The 26,163-nt window shown below is 34.9% G+C and overlaps 2 protein-coding genes across 5 annotated transcripts; both read left to right on the plus strand.

Moving 5' to 3' along the window:
• The first annotated feature begins 1,385 nt into the window (after positions 1 to 1,385).
• On the plus strand, positions 1,386 to 7,748 carry LOC131594651 (uncharacterized). Of its 4 annotated transcripts, none has more exons than XM_058866832.1 (10): positions 1,386 to 1,658; positions 1,733 to 1,761; positions 2,950 to 5,612; positions 5,697 to 5,777; positions 5,981 to 6,133; positions 6,230 to 6,393; positions 6,504 to 6,651; positions 6,766 to 6,888; positions 6,981 to 7,068; positions 7,182 to 7,748. In XM_058866832.1, exons 3-10 carry the CDS (start codon positions 3,153 to 3,155, stop codon positions 7,373 to 7,375), a joined length of 3,411 nt encoding a protein of 1,136 aa, XP_058722815.1. In that variant the 5' UTR covers positions 1,386 to 1,658; positions 1,733 to 1,761; positions 2,950 to 3,152; the 3' UTR covers positions 7,376 to 7,748. The 4 variants fall into 4 exon arrangements, with proteins under 4 accessions (XP_058722815.1, XP_058722816.1, XP_058722814.1 ...); XM_058866833.1 differs by having other exon boundaries at positions 2,966 to 5,612; XM_058866831.1 differs by lacking the exon at positions 1,733 to 1,761.
• A 9,542-nt stretch (positions 7,749 to 17,290) lies between these two features.
• LOC131596911 (uncharacterized) lies at positions 17,291 to 19,666 on the plus strand. Its single transcript, XM_058869646.1, has 2 exons — positions 17,291 to 17,611; positions 18,389 to 19,666. The coding sequence occupies exon 2, from the start codon at positions 18,695 to 18,697 to the stop codon at positions 19,664 to 19,666; it is 972 nt and encodes a 323-aa protein (XP_058725629.1). The 5' UTR covers positions 17,291 to 17,611; positions 18,389 to 18,694.
• Positions 19,667 to 26,163: the final 6,497 nt, after the last annotated feature.

Below are 26,163 nucleotides of genomic sequence, written 5' to 3' on the forward strand. Positions count from 1 at the left end.
TTGGGAGGCTCTACAGTATAGGAGGCAACGCAGGAACGCAGGGAGAGTGCAGGGCTGACTCATAGTCTGACATACGCAATAGTTTTGACATTTGTACACTTTTTAATTGTATTTTGTTATCGACTTTGGTGTAACTCTTGATACTCTTGATACATTTTGTAGTCTTGACTATTATCTATATATATGTCGTTGTATTCATCGTTATTACAATCGAATATGAGAAAATGTTTTGACGTTTTATATTTTGTAGTGCTCATATGAGAATCATTGAAAAATAAGTTATGGAACTATCTACATATATTTTGGAAATGCATCTCCAAAATATTTATGGATATGCATCTTCAGAATAAACTTACGTTCACCAAAATAAGGGTATGTCTGGATATGCATCTCTTAAAACTGAGGTGCTTTTTGGGAATTGTATAGGGTATTTCTTCGGTATATAGGGTGCTATAAGAGATTTCCTAAAAAAAACCTGGTCTGACCTGCGCCTATATAGGCTAGGTCGTAGACCCTTGTTAGTAGGTCTGACTTATTCCTACTATAGGGCGGAAAGAGAATGATTTTACCTTTTTCATACTCAAATTCTAATTAAATATTTGTTTATTATTCTGAATTCAAACAAAAATAAATAATTAAACTTAAAATCTACTTCAAACTGGTTCAAATATCTCCACCCAATTTTGTCTCCGCATTTAAAATAATTTTTTAAATTTAAATAATTTATTTTGCAAACTCATAATATATCTTAAACTTTAACAAATAATAAAAATCATAAATTAAAACAATCTTAAAAATTTCAAACATGTATTTAAATTTTTTTAAATAATAAATATAATTTAAATATTAATGTAATAATCAAATAATTTTTATACTAAATTATTAAAATTAAATATTTTATATCATCAACAAAAAGGATTGGAAATGTGTTTTAAGATTCAAATTATCCATCTCATATTTATATTTTCAAATAAAAAAAATTGAAATCAAAGAAAAATCAAATAAGAACTAAATTAAAACAAATTTATTCCATCAAACTTGAAGAAAAATCAAACTTGAAAAAAAATCAAACCGAACTAAATCAAAACCAAAACGAATTTTCTCTATCAAATTTGAAGAAAAATCAAATCTATATCAAAATGAATTTTTTCTATCAAATTTAAAGAAAAATCAAATCCAAACCAAATCAAAACCAATTTCACATGATTCATATATTTGCTAGTACTCATTTCCAACCCTTCCATTACATTAAAGTGAGCACCATCCCCACACTAAATTTTCATTACTATACAAAAAAAAATGAAAAAAAGTTATATAAAAAGTCAAATAAAATACTAGATCTAGAGCTAGATAGATGTAATAATATATATATATGAATTGATTTGTTCCTGAATTTTGTAATTGGATTACCCGTTACTTCATCATCCCCATTATTACTAATTAAAGAGCAAGGTTGGATTTTTCTCGTTTGACTAAATCTAGTAATAAAATACTCCAAATTTAATAACTTTCGGCACCAACAAATACGAGAAGGACGGTGGGTGCAAATTGCTGGTACTACACAGAAAGTGAAAGGACCGTCTTTTTCTACACAAACAACAACAACAACAACTTCAACTACAATTTCATTGCGTAATTGCCAGAGAACCGCAACTTGGGTCAGTTTTGTTTTTCTCTGAAAGCTCTTGTTTTTGATGTATGAAAATTGAAAAATGTGTTTTTTTTCATCTAGGTGCGTCTTTTTGAAGGTAGAGCAAATGGGTATGTGAAAGTTTTGATTTTTTGGTGTTTTTGATTCATTGGGTTGTTGTAGGTAGATTCAGTTTTGTGTTCTGTTTGTTTTTTGTTAATATGTTTCTGTTTGCTCCATTGTGATGTGAATGAAGTTGAAAAAGAATAGGAGGAACCCTAGATTGGATGGATATCTTGGGTTTAGAAATCTAGATGGAGGGTTTTGATTTTGTTTATGAGGGTATTTCTATTTTGACTATATTTGTCAACTTTTATTGGATTTGTTTTGTTCTGGTGGTGTTTCATAAGGTTGTTTGTAGTTTCCTGATTTGCCCCTGAATGAATTTGGTTTGTTAAGTTTGGTTTTAAGGTCTTTGAGAGGTTAAAATGGTTTGTGTAATTTAATACTTGAAAACATTGTGTGTGTTTGGTTCCACTGGTGGCGGTAAGGTAAAATCGATTTTGACATGTACTTGCTAAAAAAGTATAGTGGACAACTCCTAGTTGTGTAGGGTTTGTTTGAGGTTTAGGGTTTGTGATGCGTTGAGAGCTTATCCACACAAGGGTTGTGGAGAGCTCCTATGTGTGTTTCTGAGGGAATTTCATGATCCCCTCCCTCATTCATGAATTTGAGTATTTGTAAGAAATTCCTTGGGCCGGGCTAGCGGTTTTCCTTCATTCCTTTAACTGAGATGTGGAAGTGGGGAAGACTGATTCTTCCTTGAATTGTGAGTGAGACAGTTTCTCCTCTTACCAATGTCTTCAGACCATTATTGATTTGATGGGCCAAGTTTGATAGGCAAAAGAGGTCGTGGATACCAGTTTGGCGGGTGACCCAAGTCCAATTGGGCGATCAAGCCTGACCGGGTGACCAGGCCAGCTTCGGGTGCTCGCCCATTGTGTTTGCGTTTAATTTGGATTGTTTTATCATGGACCGACCCTTTTTAGGCCCAATTAAATTATTCTAGTCCAACATGTTTTGATGTTCTCGCGTAGAAGTAATTCTAATTTAAAGTTATAATTTAGAGCTTTTGCCTCAACAATTGATTTTGAGTCTCAAATTTTTTGTTCAACTCACTTTAACATGAATGTGTCTCTACACATAAATCATTCACTAAATTTTTATCAAACTTTTTGTTCAACTCACTTTAACATGAATGTATCTTATTGCATGTTAATTTGTTGCTAAAAGTTGTCTTGATTCCGTTCTGTTTACAGCGAAGTTTCTTTATAGGTACAACAGTTCTTGAGAGTTTCCAAGATTGCCAATGAAGCTTCAAATATAGTGACTTCACTGGTCAGTTACTAAAAGTTCAGAACTTCTTTTGGCTCAAACATTTAATGAATTCTTCTTCTATAGAGAAGACAAATGATGGCGTGATTCAACAATCGAGACTCTAGAAAGCGTTTTATAGGAAAGAATGGATCCTAGAAATGAATACCAGCCTGGATCACAGTCAGTAATGCAGGACCATATGAATGAAGTTTATCCGAGTAGAAGACCGTATGACCTCAATGCATCAGAAGCTAAACCTGTACATCATTTCTCGATACAGACGGGCGAGGAATTCGCTCTTGAGTTTATGAGAGATAGGTCGAATCCCGGGAAGCCTGTGTTTACGAATGTCGGTGATCCGAATTATACCACAGGGTATATGGAACTGAAAGGAATTTTAGGCATCAGTCACGCAGGATCTGAAACTGGATCAGACATTTCCATGCTATCAATGATGGAGAAATATCCTAAAGAGTTTGATAGAACGAACACGTCGTTTCTTGGAGACAGAAGCAACTATGGATCAATTCGATCGATACCAAGAACGTCAATGAATCAGGACAACAGGCAGTTTGTCCAAGGATATGGCTCTTCTGAGAGTTACTATAACTCATCGACGATGATGAAGTTTCTTTGCAGCTTCGGCGGTAGAATATTACCGCGACCATCTGATGGAAAGCTAAGGTATGTAGGAGGCCATACACGGATTCTCCGTTTAAGAAAGGACGTATCTTATCACGAGCTCATTCAGAAAGCGTTGCTAATATATAACCAGGTTCATACAATTAAGTACCAGCTTCCCGGGGAAGAACTCGATGCTTTGGTATCTGTGTCATCCGACGAGGATTTGCAGAATATGATGGAAGAATGTAATCATCTAGAAGATAGAGAAGGATCACAGAAGCTTAGGATGTTTTTGTTCTCTATCAGTGACTTAGAGGATGCTCAGTTTGGTCTCACCTCGATGGGCGATGATTCTGAAATCCAGTATGTTATTGCTGTTAATGGCATGGACTTGGAATCGAGAAAAAACTCAACTATGGCCGGTTTCAGCTATTCTGCAAACGATGTAAATGAATTGGGCGGGCAAAATATTGACAGGCAGGGCAGTGCTCCCTTGACAAACAATTTTGACTCATCGTTGCCTACTCATTTTTCTCAACCAGGGCTACCAGCTTCCTCAAATTCTTACGAAATGTATCCGATGTTTTACCCTGATCAAATGATGCACCACGGTGAACCGAATGGTCATGGTCATGGTCATGGTCATGGTCAATATCTTATGCATCATGGCGTTGTTAATCCTTCTTATAAACCTTTTATTGAAGAGAGTCCTATTAATATGATGCCTTATATGCCGAATATTCAACAAGGGGTTTTAAATGAAGGTCACCCACCTAGTGGATTACAAGTACAAAATTCAGAAACACTATCCCCGTCTCCTTCCCAACTGTTTGACGGTTACTCACAAAATGATTTTTCGGAAGCATCGGCTGTAGTTACTGCGCCAGAGGGACATTCATTGCCTCCAAGAACGAACCAGCTCCAGGATTATGACGAATCTTCTTCTACTTCCGGTGCTCCTTATGCTGATTCCCGGTCCAATGCAGTTGACTTAAGTTGTCTTCACCCTCCTCCTCTTCCTAAAAGAGTCTATTATTCAGAAAGAGCTCCAAGGAAGCAAGTGGAATCGCTGAATCGGTCTTCAAAGTCGGATGATGCGCAGAATTCTCAGTTTCACGTTTCAGATTTACTTTCTAGGGTCAACTCACAGGATTCAGCTATAGACTCTGGAAACAACTTGCATGACGGAAATCTGTCGAATCTAGCTGAGGAATTGAACATCACATCGAAGCCTTTGCATACAGATGGAAAAGGAACTGAAGATATCTTAAATAAGGACAATGCTGTTACGTTGGAAACAGAAAACCATAAAAAATCTCCGCTTGAAGGTAAATCAGATATCTCTGCTCGGTATCATGATCCAGCTGCCAATCTTCCCGATGTTGATTGGGGTGAGACCTCTGTGAAAGAATCAAATGACGATTTTAACAATCAAGCACTACCCGTTCCTTTGAACGCAAACGCAACTGCAAAAGTTGATTCGCAAGCACAAGGTGACATTCTCATTGATATCAATGATAGATTCCCCCGCGAGTTGCTTAACGATATCTTCTCCAAAGCAATACTAGAAGAAGATTCCTCTAGTCAACATCCATTAGCTTCTGATGGAATCGGTTTAAGCATAAACATGGAGAATCACGAACCTAGAAGTTGGTCATATTTTCAAAAATTAGCGCAGGACGGGATTGATAACGATAACGCATCTCTTATTGATCAGGATCATCTTGGTTTTTCACCTGCTATAGTTGGAGATAATAGAGCTCAACACGTTACACCTTTAACAACTGATGAAGTTCCTCTAAACCGTGCAGAATTCCATCTCAATTTTGGCGATGAAATTCAGAAAGACTTGCATGGAGAAAACGGAACCGAAATTACTGGTCTGAAAACAAATTATGATCCGTCCCAAATTAATGACACTGAAAGTATGCAATTCGATGCTATGTTGGATAACCTAAGAGCACAAGAGTCACACTATGAGGTACGTTTTAGTATTTTCTTGATTGAGAATCTTACAAATATTCGTATATGCTTGCTGACATAATTTCTTATCGCTTTAACTTAGGTTGAGAAGTTTGAAAAGAAAAATAACAGTCTACCTCCTCTTGATCCTTCTTTAGAAGAATTTGATATGAATACATTGCAGGTAAAATGTTCATTTTTTCTTGTGCAAATTTACTTCTGTGTGAATTGGAGACATAGACACAATTGGTTGAAATCTCTGATAAATCTCGGGTGTTCTGTTTGCGTTTTTCGCATCTGTTTTATTTTGAGCTAATGTTGCATTTCAAACAATTTAGATAAGATGTTGTAAAAGAAATATCATTGTTTTTCTGATGCGAATTGTAGGTCATAATGAATGAAGATCTTGAGGAGCTGAAGGAACTAGGTTCTGGTACCTTCGGAACTGTATATCATGGAAAATGGCGAGGAACAGATGTTGCCATTAAGAGAATAAAGAAAACTTGCTTCACCGGTCGGTCGTCTGAGCAAGAGAGATTGGTAACTATAATCTTATCGCAGTTTCTGGAAAGTGCTTCAGTAATAACGATAATTTTTAAGAGATGTGAAATGAAACCATATCTGCTTCTTTTTCAGACTGTTGAGTTCTGGCGGGAAGCTGACATTCTTTCCAAGCTTCACCATCCGAATGTGGTGGCATTTTATGGCGTGGTGCAGAATGGACCGGGAGGAACAATGGCAACTGTTACGGAGTATATGGTTGATGGTTCTCTTAGGCATGTATTGCTTCGCAAGGATAGGTAATGCATATTGAATAAGAGTCATAAAGAGAGTGTATGATGATGAATCGCTCATCATGTTTAACGAGTGGATTTGACTCTATGAATTGTGGCATGATTTTTCGTTGCAGGCAGCTCGATCGTCGCAAGAGACTGATAATTGCAATGGATGCAGCTTTTGGAATGGAGTATTTGCATTCGAAAAACATTGTGCATTTCGACTTAAAATGCGACAATTTACTTGTAAACTTAAAAGATCCTTTACGGCCAATATGCAAGGTTCCAAACGAAGCTGAGACTTTTTATTCTATTTTCCACGAGCTTTAAAATTTGTACATTTAACGTATATGCTGTGACAAGGCTGAGAAAATTTGTTTTCTTTTTCTTTCTCAGGTTGGTGATTTTGGTTTGTCGAAAATTAAACGAAATACCTTAGTTTCCGGTGGGGTGCGGGGCACTCTACCGTGGATGGCACCGGAACTGCTGAATGGTAGCAGCAGCAAGGTCTCAGAAAAGGTAGAATTTTGAACTGTCAAAATTCTAAACTAATTACTTTATTTGCTACAAATATGTTTTGGTTTTTTGATATTGAATTCGGATTTGTATAGGTTGATGTGTTCTCCTTTGGCATAGTACTATGGGAGATTCTTACGGGCGAGGAGCCATACGCAAATATGCACTACGGTGCAATCATAGGTACAATCATTTTCTTATGCTCCCGATCAATTCGACCTTAACCGAAGCTCATTGACCATTTGAGCTAACCACTCGGTTTGTCGATATTGTCGACTATCTTTATGTTTATGCAGGTGGAATTGTTAACAACACACTAAGACCAACAATTCCGAATTATTGTGATCTTGAATGGAGGACACTGATGGAGCAATGCTGGGCCCCAAATCCAGCAGCTAGGCCATCCTTCACAGAAATAGCGAGTCGTTTGCGTATTATGTCATCGACGGCTAGCCAGGCCAAATCACCAGGCCACAAGGCATCCAAATGATTGAAACAAATGCATGGTGGTGTAGTGTTTGTTTCTATCTTTTGCCATTATTATAGGCATGGATGCTTTCTTTTTTTTAATATGAAAATTGATGGTTCATTGATTGGTCATCATCCATGGAAGTATTTGATGAATTTTGTATGTCAAAAGTCCATGGGCTGATTGAAGTATTGTTATAAACTAAACTACATTCACAGAAGTTCAGAATGATTTAGCTGTTTAAAATTTAAATAGTTTTTTTGTAGTTTCCTCTTCTCAAAATCAAATCAGCTTAATCTTTGTTTATTTTCTATTTTCTCGAGTTCTTATTAAAAAAGTAAATTTAATTGGAAAAATTAGAACGCTATTTGTTGGAAAAGTATTAATAAGTGTTGTATAAGTATAGGAAGATTTTCCAGTATTTGCTTGTATATAAGTGTGTCTTTATATATAGACAATTTTTTGTTAGATATATTAGGAATCTGTTTAATTTTGAATTAGTCCCTAGAATTAATCTCTATTCATTCTGACTTGGCTTTATATTTAGCTGATTTTTTAGGAGATAGTTTAATTTAACTTTCCCACTCATGGTGCGTTAGAACATCATGGGTGGTGCATTTATTTATTTCTGTTTTTGTTGTCGGTTATATATGATCCTCAAATTATTGAATAGAATAACTTAACATTAACAAAAGCTTCTGTTTTAACAATTGGTATCTGAGTTTCATAAGGGGCCTGATCCAAAGAGTGAGTTAAACACAGATAGTCTAAAATGACAACCTCAGTCTAAAATGACAACCTCTAAATAAAGTAATTATTGAATGCTTCAAAGGTCATAAGTTGGGACATTTTCAATATGAATGTCTTCACTGAAAAAATAATGCAAATTATATTGAGGAAAAAGAAGAATTCTTGTTCTTGTATTATGAACTCAACATACAAAGAAAGAAGAGATATGGTTCCTTGACTCGAGTTGCAATAATCATATGACAGGAAACAAAGACTGATTCTCATATCTGGAAGAACTCAATCGATCAGTGAAGCTTGGAAATAATACAAGGATGGTCGTGGCTGTTGTAGCGGGGGAAAATTGAGATCAAAGCGATTGGATTGACTTGATTCATTATTTTAGTGAAAGTCGCCACCGCACTTTATTGTTTCTAAAGGAAATGGGAAAAGAGTGAAATAAATTCAGAGAAGTTTTTTAAATCAAAAACAACAAAAACAGATATCTTAGGTACGAGTGTTGATTATGTAAGGGGAAGATGTTAGTACTCCTTACATTTGTGGTACTCTACAGGAACCTTTTTGAAAATCTGTGCGTTAAAGGAAATGAATTATGTGCAAAGAAAGGGTTTGTTTTAAAACTATGCTCGACAAGACATTACATTTTGTGTCTACCTACCTCCTCAGTGCAACGGAGAAGTCAGAGCAAATGTAGTTCCACTTAAAAGGGAAACAAAAGATTTTAAAAAAAAAACTTGAATAAACACTTTATCGTCATAGAAGAGAATACTCAACCAATTATCTTGAACATGAGAACAAATGGATCCTTTGCATCACAAATGAAAGAAGGGCTTCAACTTGGGGTTCAACTTGGATAAATCAACAAGTATGCCACTGACTCTTTCAAATGAAAAAGGTTCCATCATATCAATCAATATCAAGACTTTGGGGATTTACATCTCACTACAATAATTAATCATGTCTAAACTTTGAAAGAAAAGCCACTAAGAGCAAAATATATTTTAAAGAAAGATTTTTAGAAGAAGTTTGCAAACACAAGAAGGTTTTTTTTAAAAGGGAGAAGATTTTGAAAATCAAAGAAGATGGGAGGAGATGAAGGGACTACCCTAAAGCATAAAGTACACAGCTAAGGACAAGAACATTCTAACCAAATAAGAAGCCAACACTTGACATTAAAGAGTTAATGTAGATCCCATCCTTTGGATTTAAACTATAATCAAGAAAACACAATACCAAACATAAGATCCAGATGAACATAACATATCCATGTGTAACTTGCAACAAGCTTTGGAAAATGCACCATAAGAACTTGAGATAAAAATTGGCCAGAGTAACAGCTGTATACAGATGAATTCTCAATCACAATGCTTTGGAATTAAACATCAAGGACTTTTACAGAACCAGCTGCACACACAAAGAGAAATAACCTAATGCCTTGGAATAACCTCCAAACACTTCCAGAATATAAATAGAATACAATCACAAGCAAGGTCTCAGTCCAATAGTCCATCCTCCAAGCTTAGGGTAAAGTAACCAAAGTCCAAGTCCTCATTAAGTCTTTTAAGGTTCAAGTTTGATTATTAATGTCTTAAGCACAAAATAAAAGTATGGTCCAAGCGGGCAAAAGAGAAGTGCATAAACATAAACATGTATCCCAGTGGACAAAAGGAAAAAGTACATAAACATAAACATGATGATGAATGGTAGATGGTAATGTAAAGCACAAAGCATAAAAAATAAGAAGATAATAAAAGAAATATAAAGTACAAGTTAGATGTTAATTGTTAGTAATTAGTAGTTAGTAGTTAGCTTGAATGATCAATAATGGATAACCATTAAACTTAAGTCAAAGTTTATGAAAACTTGTCAGAAGATTGATAGAATCAAAGCCTCTACACAACAAGCTTTCAAAGTTTTTGAACCAAATGTCAAATAGTCAACCATCCTTGGGGTTGTAAACATGAGTTTAGGCCACAAATGATCATTCTCCGATACGGGACAAAGAAGGAAAAAAAGAGAAGAAATGGATTAGAATTAGAACCCCAATGTCCAGATGAATTCTTATTGATTTTTATGGGATTTCATCGTGATGATTCATCAGAGGATTGATAGAATCAAAACCTCTACACCATGAATCCAAACAAGACTTACACCCACTAATCAAAGAAGAAAAAGATGAAAGAAGACTCAAACTATCATTAATATCATTCATCTAATATTATGGATTTGGTTCTTTCAAACCTATCAACAACCTAGATCCAATGATATTAATGAAGTTGAGTTAAGGTACCACAAAATATTCATAAAATCAGAACCAATCACAAAGAAACAAAAACTTTTATTTAAACAAGAAAAAGAAATTTAAAATGGTCCATAAGTAAGAAGTTATTGATGAAATACTTAAGGAGTATGACAACACCAAATAAATTTCTCACAAGACCATAATAAAATCAGGAAAATTATCTATGATTTTTAGAAAAAGGTTTCATAATTTTTCAAACTCAAAAAACAAATTTAAAATGACCAAAAATGATTAATTAATTGGAAATTTGTGATGAAATATATAAATGGTATCATAACATCAAACAAAAATCCCAAAAAGTTATCATAGGTCAAACACAAGGCAACAAGTGTTGACAAATTTTTTTCATAATTTTTGAAAGTCAGAAAACAATTTTAAACCAATTAAAATTAAGCTAACAAAGCAAAAATCAAGAAAAATAATAAAACCAAAAATAAAAATATGGAAAAATATAAATCAGAAAGAGAAAAAGAAGAGAAAATTTTAGCAAAAACAATGGTACTTTTGGGAATTAAAATGAAAGAGTTATTAATTTTTGAAGTTAAATCAAATTTAAAAAATAAAATAAAAGCAAAATAATGTAGACTATCTGATTAATGTCAAAATGCATTAGTAATCAAATCCATTGGATTTGGCGCGATGTGCATATCATGGTCCTTAGTGAATAACAAATGGAATCACATTTAAAAAACGTTTGAAAATAATGCGTGACTTTTTGTCATTGGTTGAAGACGAACACGTCATCGTCTTCAACCTCCAGCCACCCTGAACTTATCCTCCAAAAATTATAAAATCAGGAGCTCAGACCTATGTCATTCGCTTCGTCTCATCAAGACGAAGACAAACATACCCCCGCGAAACATTTATTTGAATTGTAGCTCAGTCATTTTGGAAAAAACTAGAAGATCATTTGAAATGGGATTTGAAAATAAACAAGCATAACTCACTTCCAATTAAAACAAATCATACCACGAGCATCAGAGTGATGAGAGCTACACTGTAGCCACAACTTTAAAGAGAATTGGTGGAAAATCTACCTGTAGAAGTTCACTTAGGTAGCTCTGAAAATGGAGTTCTTGAGCTTGATATAAGGAGAATTGAGGCTTAATTCTTGCTCGGTTAGCTTCAGGAAGTGTCAATGAAGCTAACTCAACAAAGAATTTTAAGGGAATTTAAAGGAAATACTGAATTCAAATCTCAATTTTTGTGGAGGGTAGTGTGAGTTGCAGCAGGTTTTTTTGGCTCTTAAAGCTTGGGAAATGAGAGGAGAATGATCCTCTATTTATAAGGAAGCTGATGGAATAAAAAAGCGTGTCAAATGATCAAGGACTGAGTGAATTCGTGTGAAGGCCGAAGGCATGAGAAGTGTGACTTGTATTTGCTCAAAACTCAACTCAATTCTTGCATTTTAAAGTGCTAATCAAATTCGAGAATCTCATTAGAAGCAATTAGTGAAAGAAACACGTGCAAAGCTTGATTAAATTGAGAATTAGAGGTTTGTGCAAATCGGTTTGGTCATGTAACTTCAGCTTCAAGTAACCAACTTTAAATCCACGGGGCATTCAAGATAGGAAGCTTTATGACCTCATTCGTTTTGCATTTGAAAGATCTTTCTACAAGGTTTACAATGTGCCAAGAAAGGTAGCATTTGGTGATCTGAGTTGAAAGTTATGAATCCATCAAGTTGGTGATAAAAACTGGTTGAACACTTAGAAAATTTTCTAAGTTTTTGACACATTTGAGTGCACCACTTTGAATCAAGGCCTTTCATAATTGGCTCGTGTGTTTTTCAATCTTCCTTGAGCCAAATGTTGTTCTCATCACATAGGACATGATGCAAAAAGAATGGGATCAATTGGGCAACTGAGGAGAGAGAGATATGCTCTTGGAAAGTTGGGGAAAAACATGTCATCCTTGCGAGGTCATTTCATCAAACACCTTGGTGCATATGCCAAAAGTGTATCTTAGAGCTTGAATTTGCCAAAAGTCCCAACATGAAAGTTGTAGAGGATAGAGAAATAAGCCTAAGTACAAAATTTATGCAAGAGAAAGTGAAAATTGCACCAATTGGCCTTGAGGTCAGTTTTGCTTGCAAGATGTGCCTTAAACCCTAGGCATACCAATATGACCTATAATGTTTCTTCTTCATACATGATATTCCACTTAAATTTTGCTCTTGAACTTTAAATATGGATCAAATTATACTAACTCAAGATTACTATGCAAAAATAATGGGCTCAAGATGATAAAAATTGGTCAAGTTATGATTCTTTGAAGTTAGTACACAATTCCTTAACTTTCAAAAGAGACTTGTAATGTCTTCTAACTCTTGATAACTTTCTTCACAAAATTTCTTCTTTACCTGTGAAGAGAATTTGTTGATGATGTCAAGGAAAGTATTTTTCAAAAATAAGCACTCAAGAATGTTGAAAATTGAGGGGGTTATGCCCTTGTGATCCTAGGATCAAGAACTTGTCCAATTAGGTCAAACCTCTTGAGTTAACTTTAAATCCTTTCAACTTTTCTTGCATGATAAAGCACGGGGAGGTACATAAGACCTTAGAATGATATTATTTTGAAGTAAATTTGAGTTTGAATTTCATGGCTTGATGAAACTTGTTGAAGAAGACATGGAAATAAACACACGAACCTATGAAGTTTCTTGATGAATCAAGCTACATAAGCTTGATGGAGAGATTCTAAGATAAGAATATCTGTCTTGAAGCTTAAACCATTTAGCTTTCATGAATGCACAGTTAATTGAGGATCACTTCTCAAAACCCTAGCTTTTAAGAGAGGTGTGGATGCACTTGATTCAAGCACCCGCCTTGTATAAAAAACTTTGAAAGATGAAGACATATTTTTTTATTTTAGTTAGTATAATATGAAAGAAATATTCCCAAACAAAATTAACATGGATGCTTGATGATCCCCCAAGACAAGGTGAACACAACATAAAGAGAATCAACCTCAAGATTGTGATCTTGATTAATAATTTAAATGCAAATGATTGGGTGATCTTAGGGTCAAAAATTGGGGTATGACAGCTGCAAAAGGAAGCATAAAGATACCATTGAATGTCATAACTTAGTACTCTTAAAGTTTGGGCTTAACATTTTTTTATTATGCAAAGTACAACTTCAAGAGAAAGGGTCGGCCATCCTAATACAAGATGGCATCTACAAAGTATTTCATCCTAGGAGGGGGTGATTATGCAAACTGAAATGAGTGTAAATAAAATGTTTTATCTATTGGCCTCTATGGCATCAAATGACTCTAAGTGCCTATAAGCTAAAGATATATCAAATAAGGAGGCTCACAAATGGCACTGTTGTTTTTGGCGTTTGAATCACAAAAGGCTCAGGATACTTTCTCTCAAAAAGATAGTGACTGAGTTGTCCTCGTTACAACTTCCAAAGAAAATATGCATAACATGCTTAACAGGAAAACAACATAGAGAGCATGTACCAAGGAGGAGTTCTTGGAGGGCATCAAAGCAACTTCAGCTAGTACACTCATATATCTATGGTCCTATTAAACCATCTTCAAACAGTGACAAAAGGTATATCCTAAATTTTATTGATGACTTTACTCGTAAATTTGGGTTTATTTCTTACATGAGAAGTTAGAATCTTTCGTTACATTAAAAAATGACAAGACTTATGTTGAAAAGGAAATAGATGTACACATAACATGTTCGAGAACTGACAGTGGTGCTGAATTCACCTCAAATGAGTTTGGAGAATGTTGTCAACCACTGGGCATTAGTTGACAACTAACAACAACATACACTCCTCAATAGAACAGGATTGCAGAGAGGAAGAACATGAAAATTATGAGTGTTGTCTGTTCCATGCTAAATGAGAAGAAAGTTCCTAAATCCTTTTGCCTGAAGCTGTGAGATGGTATTGTTAAGAATAGGTGTCCAATAACAATATTTGAAAACAAGACCCCATAAGAGGCATGAAGTGGTGTAAAATCGGTGGCGGAATACTTTCAAATTTTTGGATGTGTAACACATGTTCACGTATTGGACCAAACGAGGAGTAAGTTGGATGATAAGAGTAGAAAATATGTCTTCCTAGGAGTCAGTGATGAGTCCAAGGCATGGAGGCTATATGACCCGTTCTCAAAGAAGATCATAGTTAGCAAAGAAGTTGTATTTGAAGAAAAAGAAATTTGGATTTGGAAAAGAATAGAAGAAGAATTGAAGCAAGATGCATTAGGTGAAGATGGAGATTGTCAAAATGAAGAATAAAATGGATCAGGAAGTAAGTCCATCAACTCAAAACAATAGTATTTCAATAGAATCTGATTCAAGAAACATAAAAAAATGACCTCCAAATGAGCCAAATTCTAACATACAAGGAGAATTGGCTGCGGGGAAGGGTGTACGAGAAAGAAGAGCACTGGATTGATTGGTGGATTATGAAACAAGAGAAAGATTATCTAAATAAGAAAATCTAAGTATAATGATGATGGTAATTGAAAATGATCCAATTTCATTTGAAAAAGCAATGAAAAGTGAAAAATGGAGAGAAGCAATATCAGTAGAAATTGAAGCCGTTGAAAGGAACCAGACTTGGGAACTTATTACGCTATCGAAATGAGCTACATAAGTTAAAGTCAAGTGGGTGTTTAAAACTATGCTTAACGAAGAGGGGAAGTTGGAGAATTTCAAAGCAAAATTGGTGGCAAAAGGGCATGCACAACGCCTTGGAATATATTATACTAAAGTGTTTGCTCTAGTGGCAAAGTTAGACACTATCCGTGTGATACTTGCAATGGCTGCTCAATTTAGTTGGGAGGTTTTTCTACTTGATATGAAGAATGCCTTTTTGCACGGTGAACTCAAGTAGGAAGTGTTTGTGTAGCAACCTAAAGGATTCATAAAGAAAGGGGAAGAAGAGAAATTCTATAGGGTGAGAAGGGAATTATATGGCCTCAAACAAGCGACACAAGCTTGGTATAGTAGAATTGAAGCTTACTTTGCACAATAAGGTTTTGAGAAATGCCTCAATGAACACACATTGTTCACAAATTCAAAATAAGGTAAAACATTGATAGTAAGTCTTTAAGTTGACGACTTAATTTTTACTGGAAATGATAAAGCAATGTGTGATGAATTTAAAAATTCAATGATGTTGGAGTTTGATATGCCTGATTTGGAGAAAATGATGCATTTTCTTGGAGTAGAAGTTAAACAAAAATCAGATGGAATTTTTATCTGCCAAAGGATGTAATATCACATATCCTCTTGAATGCTCTAATTGTTGTTAGTTGGGACATACTGAGTTCCTATGTGCTATATTAGTTGTCAATTGTTGTCAATTGAGGTTAATAGAGTAATTAGGGAGGACATACTGAGTTCCTATATGTTGTTGTGTGGCCTCTAGTTCCCTTCCTGTTTTCTTTTCTCATTGGTTCTATCATGCGTTTCTCGCTAAGCGATACTTCATGTTGCTCAGAAGTCGGTTGTTTCTATTTTTGCTAAGTGAGCTACTTGTCTCGCTTGGCGATATCTCGCTAGGCGAGATCTTGATAAGTCTCGCCCTGTCCTTGCTAAGTGAGTAGGCCAACTTTTGTGAAGAGAGACATTATGTCTTATCTTGCAGAGACTCGCTGCAAGCTCACAAAGCGACACTATACTAGGGTTCCTAGTTGGCCGCACTAAGCGAAGGTTTTATTATGCTGAAAAATGTTTTGATTCCTTGTTTCCATCATAAAACGTGAACCATAATTCTGATTGATAAGATGCCGGATACATTAGAATAACGTTTATTTCATGATATGAAATGCTTAAGCATGTTATGACATGATTGTGCATGGTTTGGAGGGTCAAAGGATGAAGAAGTTAGGTTTAAAACATAGCTTTGGTGTTTATGTTCTGTCAAAGCTCGCTAAGCGAGATAGATTCTCGCTTAGTAAAATCTGTTGTCATGGAAATTCTAACAGTTTAGGAAATAGTGTATCTTGAGTTCCGTAACTCGAAATGATACGCGGTCGGATGCGTTGGAATGCTAATCCAATACTCTATTCTTTATTGGAATTAAATCATGCACGTACGTTAAATAATTCTCAATGATTGTGATTAATTATTATGCTTATGTTGTGAACTATGAATTGTTGTTTGCCTTGAATGTTTAATATTTAAATTAACTATGATGAAAAGTGAGATGAAATAAGATTAAGGACAAGTTGAATGATTTAGAAAGATAAATCACGTTATGAAAATGACTTAGATGGTGATGCTTGGACGCGAAGGTACCTCAGAGTGTACCGCTGACGAGTAGTCGCTTCGCTTGAATTGTGAACTAATGGGCTTTGTATGGAACACGCGTGGTTTATGTTATGAGATGGGTGAATGTGGTCACCTAGTGATTGATGAGAGTAGTCTAGTGGAATATTGATGAACTTAATTAAGACCTAGTTAAATAGCAACTTAATGATCTGCACACTTAAACAAATGTTAGTAGATTCTATTATTCTTAAAGTACTTTGTTATACTCAAAATCCAATAATTATGAACATATTTTATTCTATCTTGTTCTATCAGTATGCCCCCTTAATGGTTGAATCCTTGAATTCTATATTCACATTGCCTTTTGTATACCTGTATTTGAATTGAGACAAAGTGAAAATACAATATATACATCCTTCTCTCCAATTTGACATTATCAAAAAGAAGAAAAAAAAAGAGTAAAATCATATGTAAAACATCTATAAACACTTATAAGTTTAAAACTAATCAAGATTAAGCATTTAAATGAAAGAAAATAGACAATATAACATATGAATGAAAGTAAAACATGTTTTATATATATGATCACATAAAGTAAGCATAAACACAATTATTTTATTCCACAAAACGCAACACAAAGAGCTTCTACACTCCACAGATATAGAGAGAGAAACAAAAGTGTTTTGTGTCTGTGTGAGACAGAAGAGAGAGAAAGTGTTTCTGTGTGATTGTGTGTGTGTTGTGCTGTCATTTTGTTCCAAAAGTATCATTCAATTTCAACTAGATTCAGATTGTTTCCAACTCATAAGAGCAAAAAATAAAACATGGTATAGACAAACAAAGTTTGATTCCTTTTCGCTTATACTTTTTCAGATATACAGATTTTACTTTTTTCCAACATACAAATCCATGGCTGTTACAGTTACTCTGGAACCCTCTTGAGGTATGTTTTCAGCCATGCAGATAGGTAATTCTGTTGAATTTTCATCCTGTTCTGGTTTTTGTTTTTGATTGATGTTTTGTGATTTTTTTTATATGTTTCTGTTAGTGAAATTGAACTTGATTTATGAGGTTATGATGATGTATGATGTGTTTTGATTTAGAAAAAGATGAAGTGAAGTTTGATGAATTTTGGATTTTGTAATCCTGATTAGAGTTGACTTGAATTGATTTTGGATTTTATTATCTATAGATCCTTTTCTTAGTTGGATAAGTGATTATGACTGAAATTGTTTGTTCAATTATGCTTTATATGATGTTTGCATGTGATTTGGTTTTTGTTGTTTTTTAGGATAAATGTTGGTAACTCAGTGATTATGTTGGTTTCCATGTTCCAACCCTTGAGCTTCTTCTTAAAATGCTTCTGGTTTGATTTTACTTCACTGCATGTGGTTCTGTAAATTTCCAGGTTCTAATGGTTTATTTGTTTTTGCGGTTTGATTGCGGTTTTGTCTTAGTTTTAGTGGTTTAAGACGGTTGAACCTTGACCTAGAGGTCTCGTTGGTTCGGTTGGTTTTTATAACATTGTTTGTTCCCTTAATATAGTTGTTTATATCGTTTGTAGTAAGACACCTCTGAAAAAAAGTGTGTCTGTGTCCCTGTCGATGTCTGACACCGTCAAATTATTTCCTGTGTTGATGTTTCAGTGTCTGTGTTTCTGGTGTCCGTGCTTCATAGTTTATATCATCTGTTGTTACATTTAAGTTCATTCTAAAAAAGTTTCTGTATTTCATCATTCTTCCAGGGTGAGATTTTGATGGAAATTTGATCTTCAAATAAAGTACTCAGCCTTGAGAATTCTGAAGATTGTGGAAGCTTCTTCATGCATTGATTATGGTGACATAAACTGGTGCATCAACAAAGCTTCTCTTCAAATCTTTGCTATGGATAAAAATTTCAAAATTTCGTATTTGTTTGATAACTAAGTAGTATTATCAAAGGGATTCGGAAATTGAATTTACATGATGTTTAGTGTTTTCTCAGTACTGTGGCGTTGCAGTAATTTCCCGCATTCAATATTACGAACGATGGTTTGATTACACGATCAAGAATGCAGAAACATCCATATAATTCCATGGAGCCTCGAAAGGAGGAATTCCATTCTGCACCGCAACCGGGTTTGCAGGACCATCTGGACGGCATGCATGCCAATACAAGGCCTTCTCCTTCCTTTAACGTGTCGGAAAATAAACCTGTACATAATTTCTCCATACAGACTGGCGAGGAGTTTGCTCTCGAGTTCATGAGGGACAGGGTGAATGTGAATCTCAAGAAGCCTTCGTTTCCGAATGTTGTCGGAGATCCTAATTACTCGACAGGGTATATGGAATTTAAAGGCCTTTTAGGCAATAAAGGATCTGAGAGTGGTTCCGATGTTTCTATGCTTGCAAGTATTGAAAAAGGTCCGAAAGAGTTTGACAGAAGGAGTTCTGCTTTACATCAAGAAAGAAGTAATTATGGCTCAGCACGAACAATTCCTAGAACATCGTCTACTAATCAAGATAACAACCGAGTCCTGCACGGTATTTCTTCTTCTGGATCTTCTGACAGCTTATCAAGGATGAAGATTCTATGCAGTTTTGGTGGTAGAATATTACCGCGGCCGAGTGATGGAAAGCTTAGATATGTCGGGGGTGAAACACGGATCATTAGAATTAGAAAGGACATAAATTGGCCGGAGCTTATGCAGAAAATATCATCAATCTATAATGAGACTCGAGTAATAAAGTATCAGCTCCCCGGAGAAGATCTCGATGCTCTAGTTTCAGTAACGTCTGACGAGGATCTACGGAATATGATGGAGGAATGTCATGATCTACAAAGAAGGAGAGGATCGTTAAAGCTTCGGATGTTCCTGTTCTCGTTAAATGATTTGGATGATACTCAGTTTGGTCTCGGTAGCATGGATGGTGGTGATTCCGAAGTCCAGTATGTAGTTGCTATTAATGGCATGAATGTGGAATCAAGAAGCAACTTTATACTCCGTTGTGCCGGAAGTTCATTTGAAAATAAACAAGCATAACTCACTTCTAATTAAAACAAATCATACCACGAGCATCAGAGTAATGAGAGCTACACTGTAGCAACAACTTTAAAGAGAATTGGTGGAGAATCTACCTGTAGAAGTTCACTTAGGTAGCTCTGAAAATGGAGTTCGTGAGCTTGATATAAGGAGAGTTGAGGCTTAATTCTTGCTCGGTTAGCTTCAGGAAGTGTCAATGAAGCTAACTCAACAAAGAATTTTAAGGGAATTTAAAGGAAAGACTGAATTCAAATCTCAATTTCAGTGGAGGGTAGTGTGAGTTGCAGCAGGGTTTTTTTGGCTCTCAAAGCTTGGGAAATGAGAGGAGAATGATCCTCTATTTATAAGGAAGCTTATGGAATAAAAAAGCGTGTGAAATGATCAAGGACTGAGTGAATTCGTGTGAAGGCCGAAGGCATGAGAAGTGTAACTTGTATTTGCTCAAAACTCAACTCAATTCTTGCATTTTAGAGTACTAATCAAATTCGAGAATCTCATTAGAAGCAATTAGTGAAAGAAACACGTGCAAAGCTTGATTAAATTGAGAATTAGAGGTTTGTGCAAATCGGTTTGGTCATGTAACTTCAGCTTCAAGTAACCAACTTTAAATCCACGGGGCATTGAAGATAGGAAGCTTTATGACCTCATTCTTTTTGCATTTGAAAGATCTTGCTACAAGGTTTATAATGTGCCAATAAAGGTAGAATTTGGTGATCTGAGTTGAAAGTTATGAATCCATCAAGTTGGTGATAAAAACTGGTTGAACACTTAGAAATTTTTTTAAGTTTTTGACACATTTGAGTGCACCACTTTGAATCAAGGCCTTTCATAATTGGCTCGTGTGTTTTTCAATCTTCCTTGAGCCAAATGTTGTTCTCATCACATAGGACATGATGCAAAAAGAATGGGATCAATTGGGCAACTGAGGAGAGAAATATGCTCTTGGAAAGTTGGGGAAAAACATGTCATCCTTGCGAGGTCATTTCATCAAACACCTTGGTGCATATGTCAAAAGTGCATCTTAGAGCTTGAATTTGCCAAAAGTCCCAACATGAAAGTTGTAGAGGATAGAGAAATAAGCCTAAGTAAAAAATTTATGCAAGAGAAAGTGAAAATTGCACCAATTGGCCTTGAGGTCAGTTTTGCTTGCAAGATGTGCCTTAAACCCTAGGCATACCAATATGACCTATAATGTTTCTTCTTCATACATGATATTCCACTTAAATTTTGCTCTTGAACTTTAAATATGGATCAAATTAGACTAAATCAAGATTACTATGCAAAAATAATGGGCTCAAGATGATAAAAATTGGTCAAGTTATGATTCTTTGAAGTTAGAACGCAATTCCTTAACTTTCAAAGGAGACTTGTAATGTCTTCTAACTCTTGATAACTTTCTTCACAAAATTTCTTCTTTAATTGTGAAGAGAATTTTTTGATGATGTCAAGGAAAGTATTTTTCAAAAATAAGCACTCAAGAATGTTGAAAATTGAGGGGGTTATGCCCTTGTGATCCTAGGATCAAGAACTTGTCCAATTAGGTCAAACCTCTTGAGTTAACTTTAAATCCTTTGAACTTTTAATGCATGATAAAGCACGAGGAGGTACATAAGACCTTAGAATGATATTATTTTGAAGTAAATTTGAGTTTGAAGTTCATGGCTTGATGAAACTTGTTGAAGAAGACATGGAAATAAACACACGAACCTATGAAGTTTCTTGATGAATCAAGCTACATAAGCTTGATGGAGAGATTCTAAGATAAGAATATCTGTCTTGAAGCTTAAACCATTTAGCTTTCATGAATGCCCAGATAATTGAGGATCACTTCTCAAAACCCTAGCTTTTAGGAGAGGTGTGGATGCACTTGATTCAAACACCTGCCTTGTACAAAAAACTTTGAAAGATGAAGACATATTTTTGTATTTTAGTTAGTATAATATGAAAGAAATATTCACAAACAAAATTAACATGGATGCTTGATGATCCCCCAAGACAAGGTGAACACAACACAAAGAGAATCAACCTCAAGATTGTGATCTTGATTAATAATTTAAATGCAAATGATTGGGTAATCTTAGGGTCAAAATTGGGGTATGACAGCTGCAAAAGGAAGCATAAAGATACAATTGAATGTCATAACTTGGTACTCTTAAATTTTGGGCTTAACATTTTTTTATTAAGCAAAGTACAACTTCAAGAGAAAGGGTTGGACATCCTAATACAAGATGGCATCTACAAAGTATTTCATCCTAGGAGGGGGTGATTATGCAAACTGAAATGAGTGGAAATAAAATGTTTTATCTATTGGCCTCTATGGCATCAAATGACTCTAAGTGCCTATAAGCTAAAGATATATCAAACAAGGAGGCTCACAAATGGCACTGTTGTTTTTGGCATTTGAATCACAAGAGGTTCAAGATACTTTCTCTCAAAAAGATAGTGACTGGGTTGTCCTCATTACAACTTCCAAAGAAAATATGCATAACATGCTTAACAGGAAAACAACATAGAGAGCATGTACCAAGGAGGAGTTCTTGGAGGGCATCAAAGCAACTTCAGCTAGTACACTCATATATCTATGGTCCTATTTAACCATCTTCAAACAGTTACAATAGGTATATCCTAAATTTTATTGATGACTTTACTCATAAATTTGGGTTTATTTCTTACATGAGAAATTATAATCTTTCGTTACATTAAAAAATTACAAGACTTATGTTGAAAAGGAAATAGATGTACACATAACATGTTCGAGAACTGACAGTGGTGGTGAATTCACCTCAAATGAGTTTGGAGAATGTTGTCAACCACAGGGCATTAGTTGACAACTAACAACAACATACACTCCTCAATAGAACAGGGTTGTAGAGAGGAACAACATGAAAATTATGTGTTGTCTGTTCCATGCTAAATGAGAAGAAAGTTCCTAAATCCTTTTGCCTGAAGCTGTGAGACGGTGTTGTTAAGAATAGGTGTCCAATAACAACATTTGAAAACAAGACCCCAGAAGAGGCATGAAGTGGTGTAAAATTGGTGGCGGAATACTTTCGAATTTTCGGATGTGTAACACATGTTCACGTATTAGACCAAACGAGGAGTAAGTTGGATAATAAGAGTAGAAAATATGTCTTCCTAGGAGTCAGTGATGAGTCCAAGGCATGGAGGTTATATGACTCGTTCTCAAAGAAGATCATAGTTAGAAAAGAAGTTGTATTTGAAGAAAAAGAAATTTGGAATTGGAAAAGAATAGAAGAAGAATTGAAGCAAGATGCATTAGGTGAAGATGGAGATTGTCAAAATGAAGAATAAAGTGGATCAGGAAGTAAGTCCATTAACTCAAAACAATAGTATTTCAATAGAATCTGATTCAAGAAGCATAAAAAAATCACCTCCAAATGAGCCAAATTCTAACGTACATGGAGAATTGGCTGCAGGGAAGGGTGTATGAGAAAGAAGAGCACTGAATTGATTGGAGGATTATGAAACAAGAGAAAGATTATCTAAATAAGAAAATCTAAGTAAAATGATGATGGTAATTGAAAATGATCCAATTTCATTTGAAAAAGCAATGATGAGTGAAAAAATGGAGAGAAGCAATATCAGTAGAAATTGAAGCCGTTGAAAGGAACCAGACTTGGGAACTAATTATGCTATCGAAATGAGCTACATAAGTTGGAGTCAAGTGGGTGTTTAAAACTATGCTTAACGAAGAGGGGAAGTTGGAGAAGTTCAAAGCAAAATTGGTGGCAAAAGGGCATGCACAACGCCTTGGAATAGATTATACTAAAGTGTTTGCTCTAGTGGCAAAGTTAGACACTATCCGTGTGATACTTGCAATGGCTGCTCAATTTAGTTGGGAGGTTTTTCTACTTGACATGAAGAATGCCTTTTTGCACGGTGAACTCAAGTAGGAAGTGTTTGTGTAGCAACCTGAAGGATTCATAAAGAAAGGGAAAGAAGAGAAATTCTATAGGGTGAGAAGGGAATTATATGGCCTCAAACAAGCGACACAAGCTTGGTATAATAGAATTGAAGCTTACTTTGCACAATAAGGTTTTGAGAAATGCCTCGACGAACACACATTGTTTACAAATTCAAAATAAGGTAAAACATTGATAGTAAGTCTTTAAGTTGACGACTTAATTTTTACTGGAAATGATAAAGCAATGTGTGATGAATTTAAAAATTCAATGATGTTGGAGTTTGATATGCCTGATTTGGAGAAAATGATGCATTTTCTTGGGGTAGAAGTTAAACAAAGATCAGATGGAATTTTTATCTGCCAAAGGATGTAATATCACATATCCTCTTGAATGCTCTAATTGTTGTTAGTTGGGACATACTGAGTTCCTATGTGCTATATTAGTTGTCAATTGTTGTCAGTTGAGGTTAATAGAGTAATTAGGGAGGACATGCTGAGTTCCTATATGTTGTTGTGTGGCCTCTAGTCCCCTTCCTGTTTTCTTTTCTCATTGGTTCTATCACGCGTTTCTCGCTAAGCGAGACTTCATGTTGCTCAGAAGTCGGTTGTTTCTATTTTTGCTAAGTGAGCTACTTGTCTCGCTTGGCGATATCTCGCTAGGCGAGATTTTGATGAGTCTCGCCCTGTCCTTGCTAAGTGAGTAGGCCAACTTTTGTGAAGAGATACATTATGTCTTATCTTGCAGAGACTCGCTGCAAGCTCACTAAGCGACACTATACTAAGGTTCCTCGTTGGTCGCACTAAGCGAAGGTTTTATTATGCTGAAAAATGTTTTGATTCCTTGTTTCCATCATAAAACGTGAACCATAATTCTGATTGATAAGATGCCGGATACATTAGAATAACGTTTATTTCATGATATGAAATGCTTAAGCATGTTATGACATGATTATGCATGGTTTGGAGGGTCAAAGGATGAAGAAGTTAGGTTTAAAACATAGCTTTGGTGTTTATGTTCTGTCAAAGCTCGCTAAGCGAGATAGATTCTCGCTTAGTAAAATTTGTTGTCATGGAAATTCTAACAGTTTTGGAAATAGCGTATCTTGAGTTCCGTAACTCGAAATGATACGCGGTCGGATGCGTTGGAATGCTAATCCAATACTCTATTCTTTATTGAAATTAAATCATGCACGTACATTAAATAATTCTCAATGATTGTGATTAATTATTATGCTTATGTTGTGAACTATGAATTGTTGTTTGCCTTGAATGTTTAATATTTGAATTAACTATGATGAAAAGTGAGATGAAATAAGATTAAGGACAAGTTGAATGATTTAGAAAGATAAATCACGTTATGAAAATGACTTAGATGGTGATGCTTGGACGCGAAGGTACCTCAGAGTGTACCGCTGACGAGTAGTCGCTTCGCTTAAATTGTGAACTAATGGGCTTTGTATGGAACATGCGTGGTTTATGTTATGAGATGGGTGAATGTGGTCACCTAGTGATTGATGAGAGCAATCACGTGGAATATTGATGAACTTAATTAAGACCTAGTTAAATAGCAGCTTAATGATCTGCACACTTAAATAAATGTTAGTAGATTTTATTGTTCTTTAAGTACTTTGTTATTCTCAAAATCCAATAACTATGAACATATTTTGTTCTATCTTGTTCTATCAGTATGCCCCCTTAATGGTTGAATCCTTGAATTCTATATTCACATTGTCTTTTGTATACCTGTATTTAAATTGAGACAAAGTGAAAATACAATATATACATCCTTCTCTCCAATTACACATTATCAAAAAAAGGAAAAAAAAAGAGTAAAATCATATGTAAAACATCTATAAACACTTATAAGTTTAAAACTAATCAAGATTAAGCATTTAAATGAAAGAAAATAGACAATATAACATATGAATGAAAGTAAAACATGTTTTATATATATGATCAACATAAAGTAAGCATAAACTCAATAGCATGTACCTTGTGATTTCTTTTACATCAATATACTCTTTTTACTACATGAGGTGCAAACTAAAGATTAATTAAAACATCAAGTTACAATATAACATCTCATAATCATATAATATAAAATACATTAACATAAAATCAACATACATACTTCTGACATAACCTTTAGTCCTTTACACCACAACACACATAAAAAATATACCTTTTACTTCTCTAATGTCTCCTTCTCTAGCCGTATTATAAACATACATAATATATCTAAATTATTTTCAACCAACCATATAGTATACTACCATACGGTTTCTCATCCCTTAATGTTATGCATGGCAACAAAATTCCATGTATGTATCATTAATTGCACTTCATACATACATGTATGTATCACACCTATACCTATACATAGGAGTAACGATTAACGAACTGTGGCAGTAATAACAATAATAAAAATATTAAAAAAACAAAGGACAAATTAATTTTGCGTCTTACTGTATTCTTCACTCTTTTGACTATTATACTGACACAAACAACACAACAACTATCTTAAAAATAAAAAAAAAACACAATTATTTTATTCCACAAAACACAACACAAA

This window comes from Vicia villosa, linkage group LG4 (assembly GCF_029867415.1).
Source record: "Vicia villosa cultivar HV-30 ecotype Madison, WI linkage group LG4, Vvil1.0, whole genome shotgun sequence".
Taxonomy (NCBI): Eukaryota; Viridiplantae; Streptophyta; class Magnoliopsida; order Fabales; family Fabaceae; genus Vicia; species Vicia villosa.

Coding starts and splice junctions, on each gene's coding strand:
- LOC131594651 (XM_058866832.1), top strand. CDS start 3,153: ATGGATCCTAGAAATGAATACCAGCCTGGATCACAGTCAGTAATGCAG. Junction 6,134..6,229: donor CGTCTGAGCAAGAGAGATTG/GTAACTATAATC, acceptor CTTCTTTTTCAG/ACTGTTGAGTTCTGGCGGGA. Junction 6,889..6,980: donor GCAGCAAGGTCTCAGAAAAG/GTAGAATTTTGA, acceptor GGATTTGTATAG/GTTGATGTGTTCTCCTTTGG.
- LOC131596911 (XM_058869646.1), top strand. CDS start 18,695: ATGCAGAAACATCCATATAATTCCATGGAGCCTCGAAAGGAGGAATTC.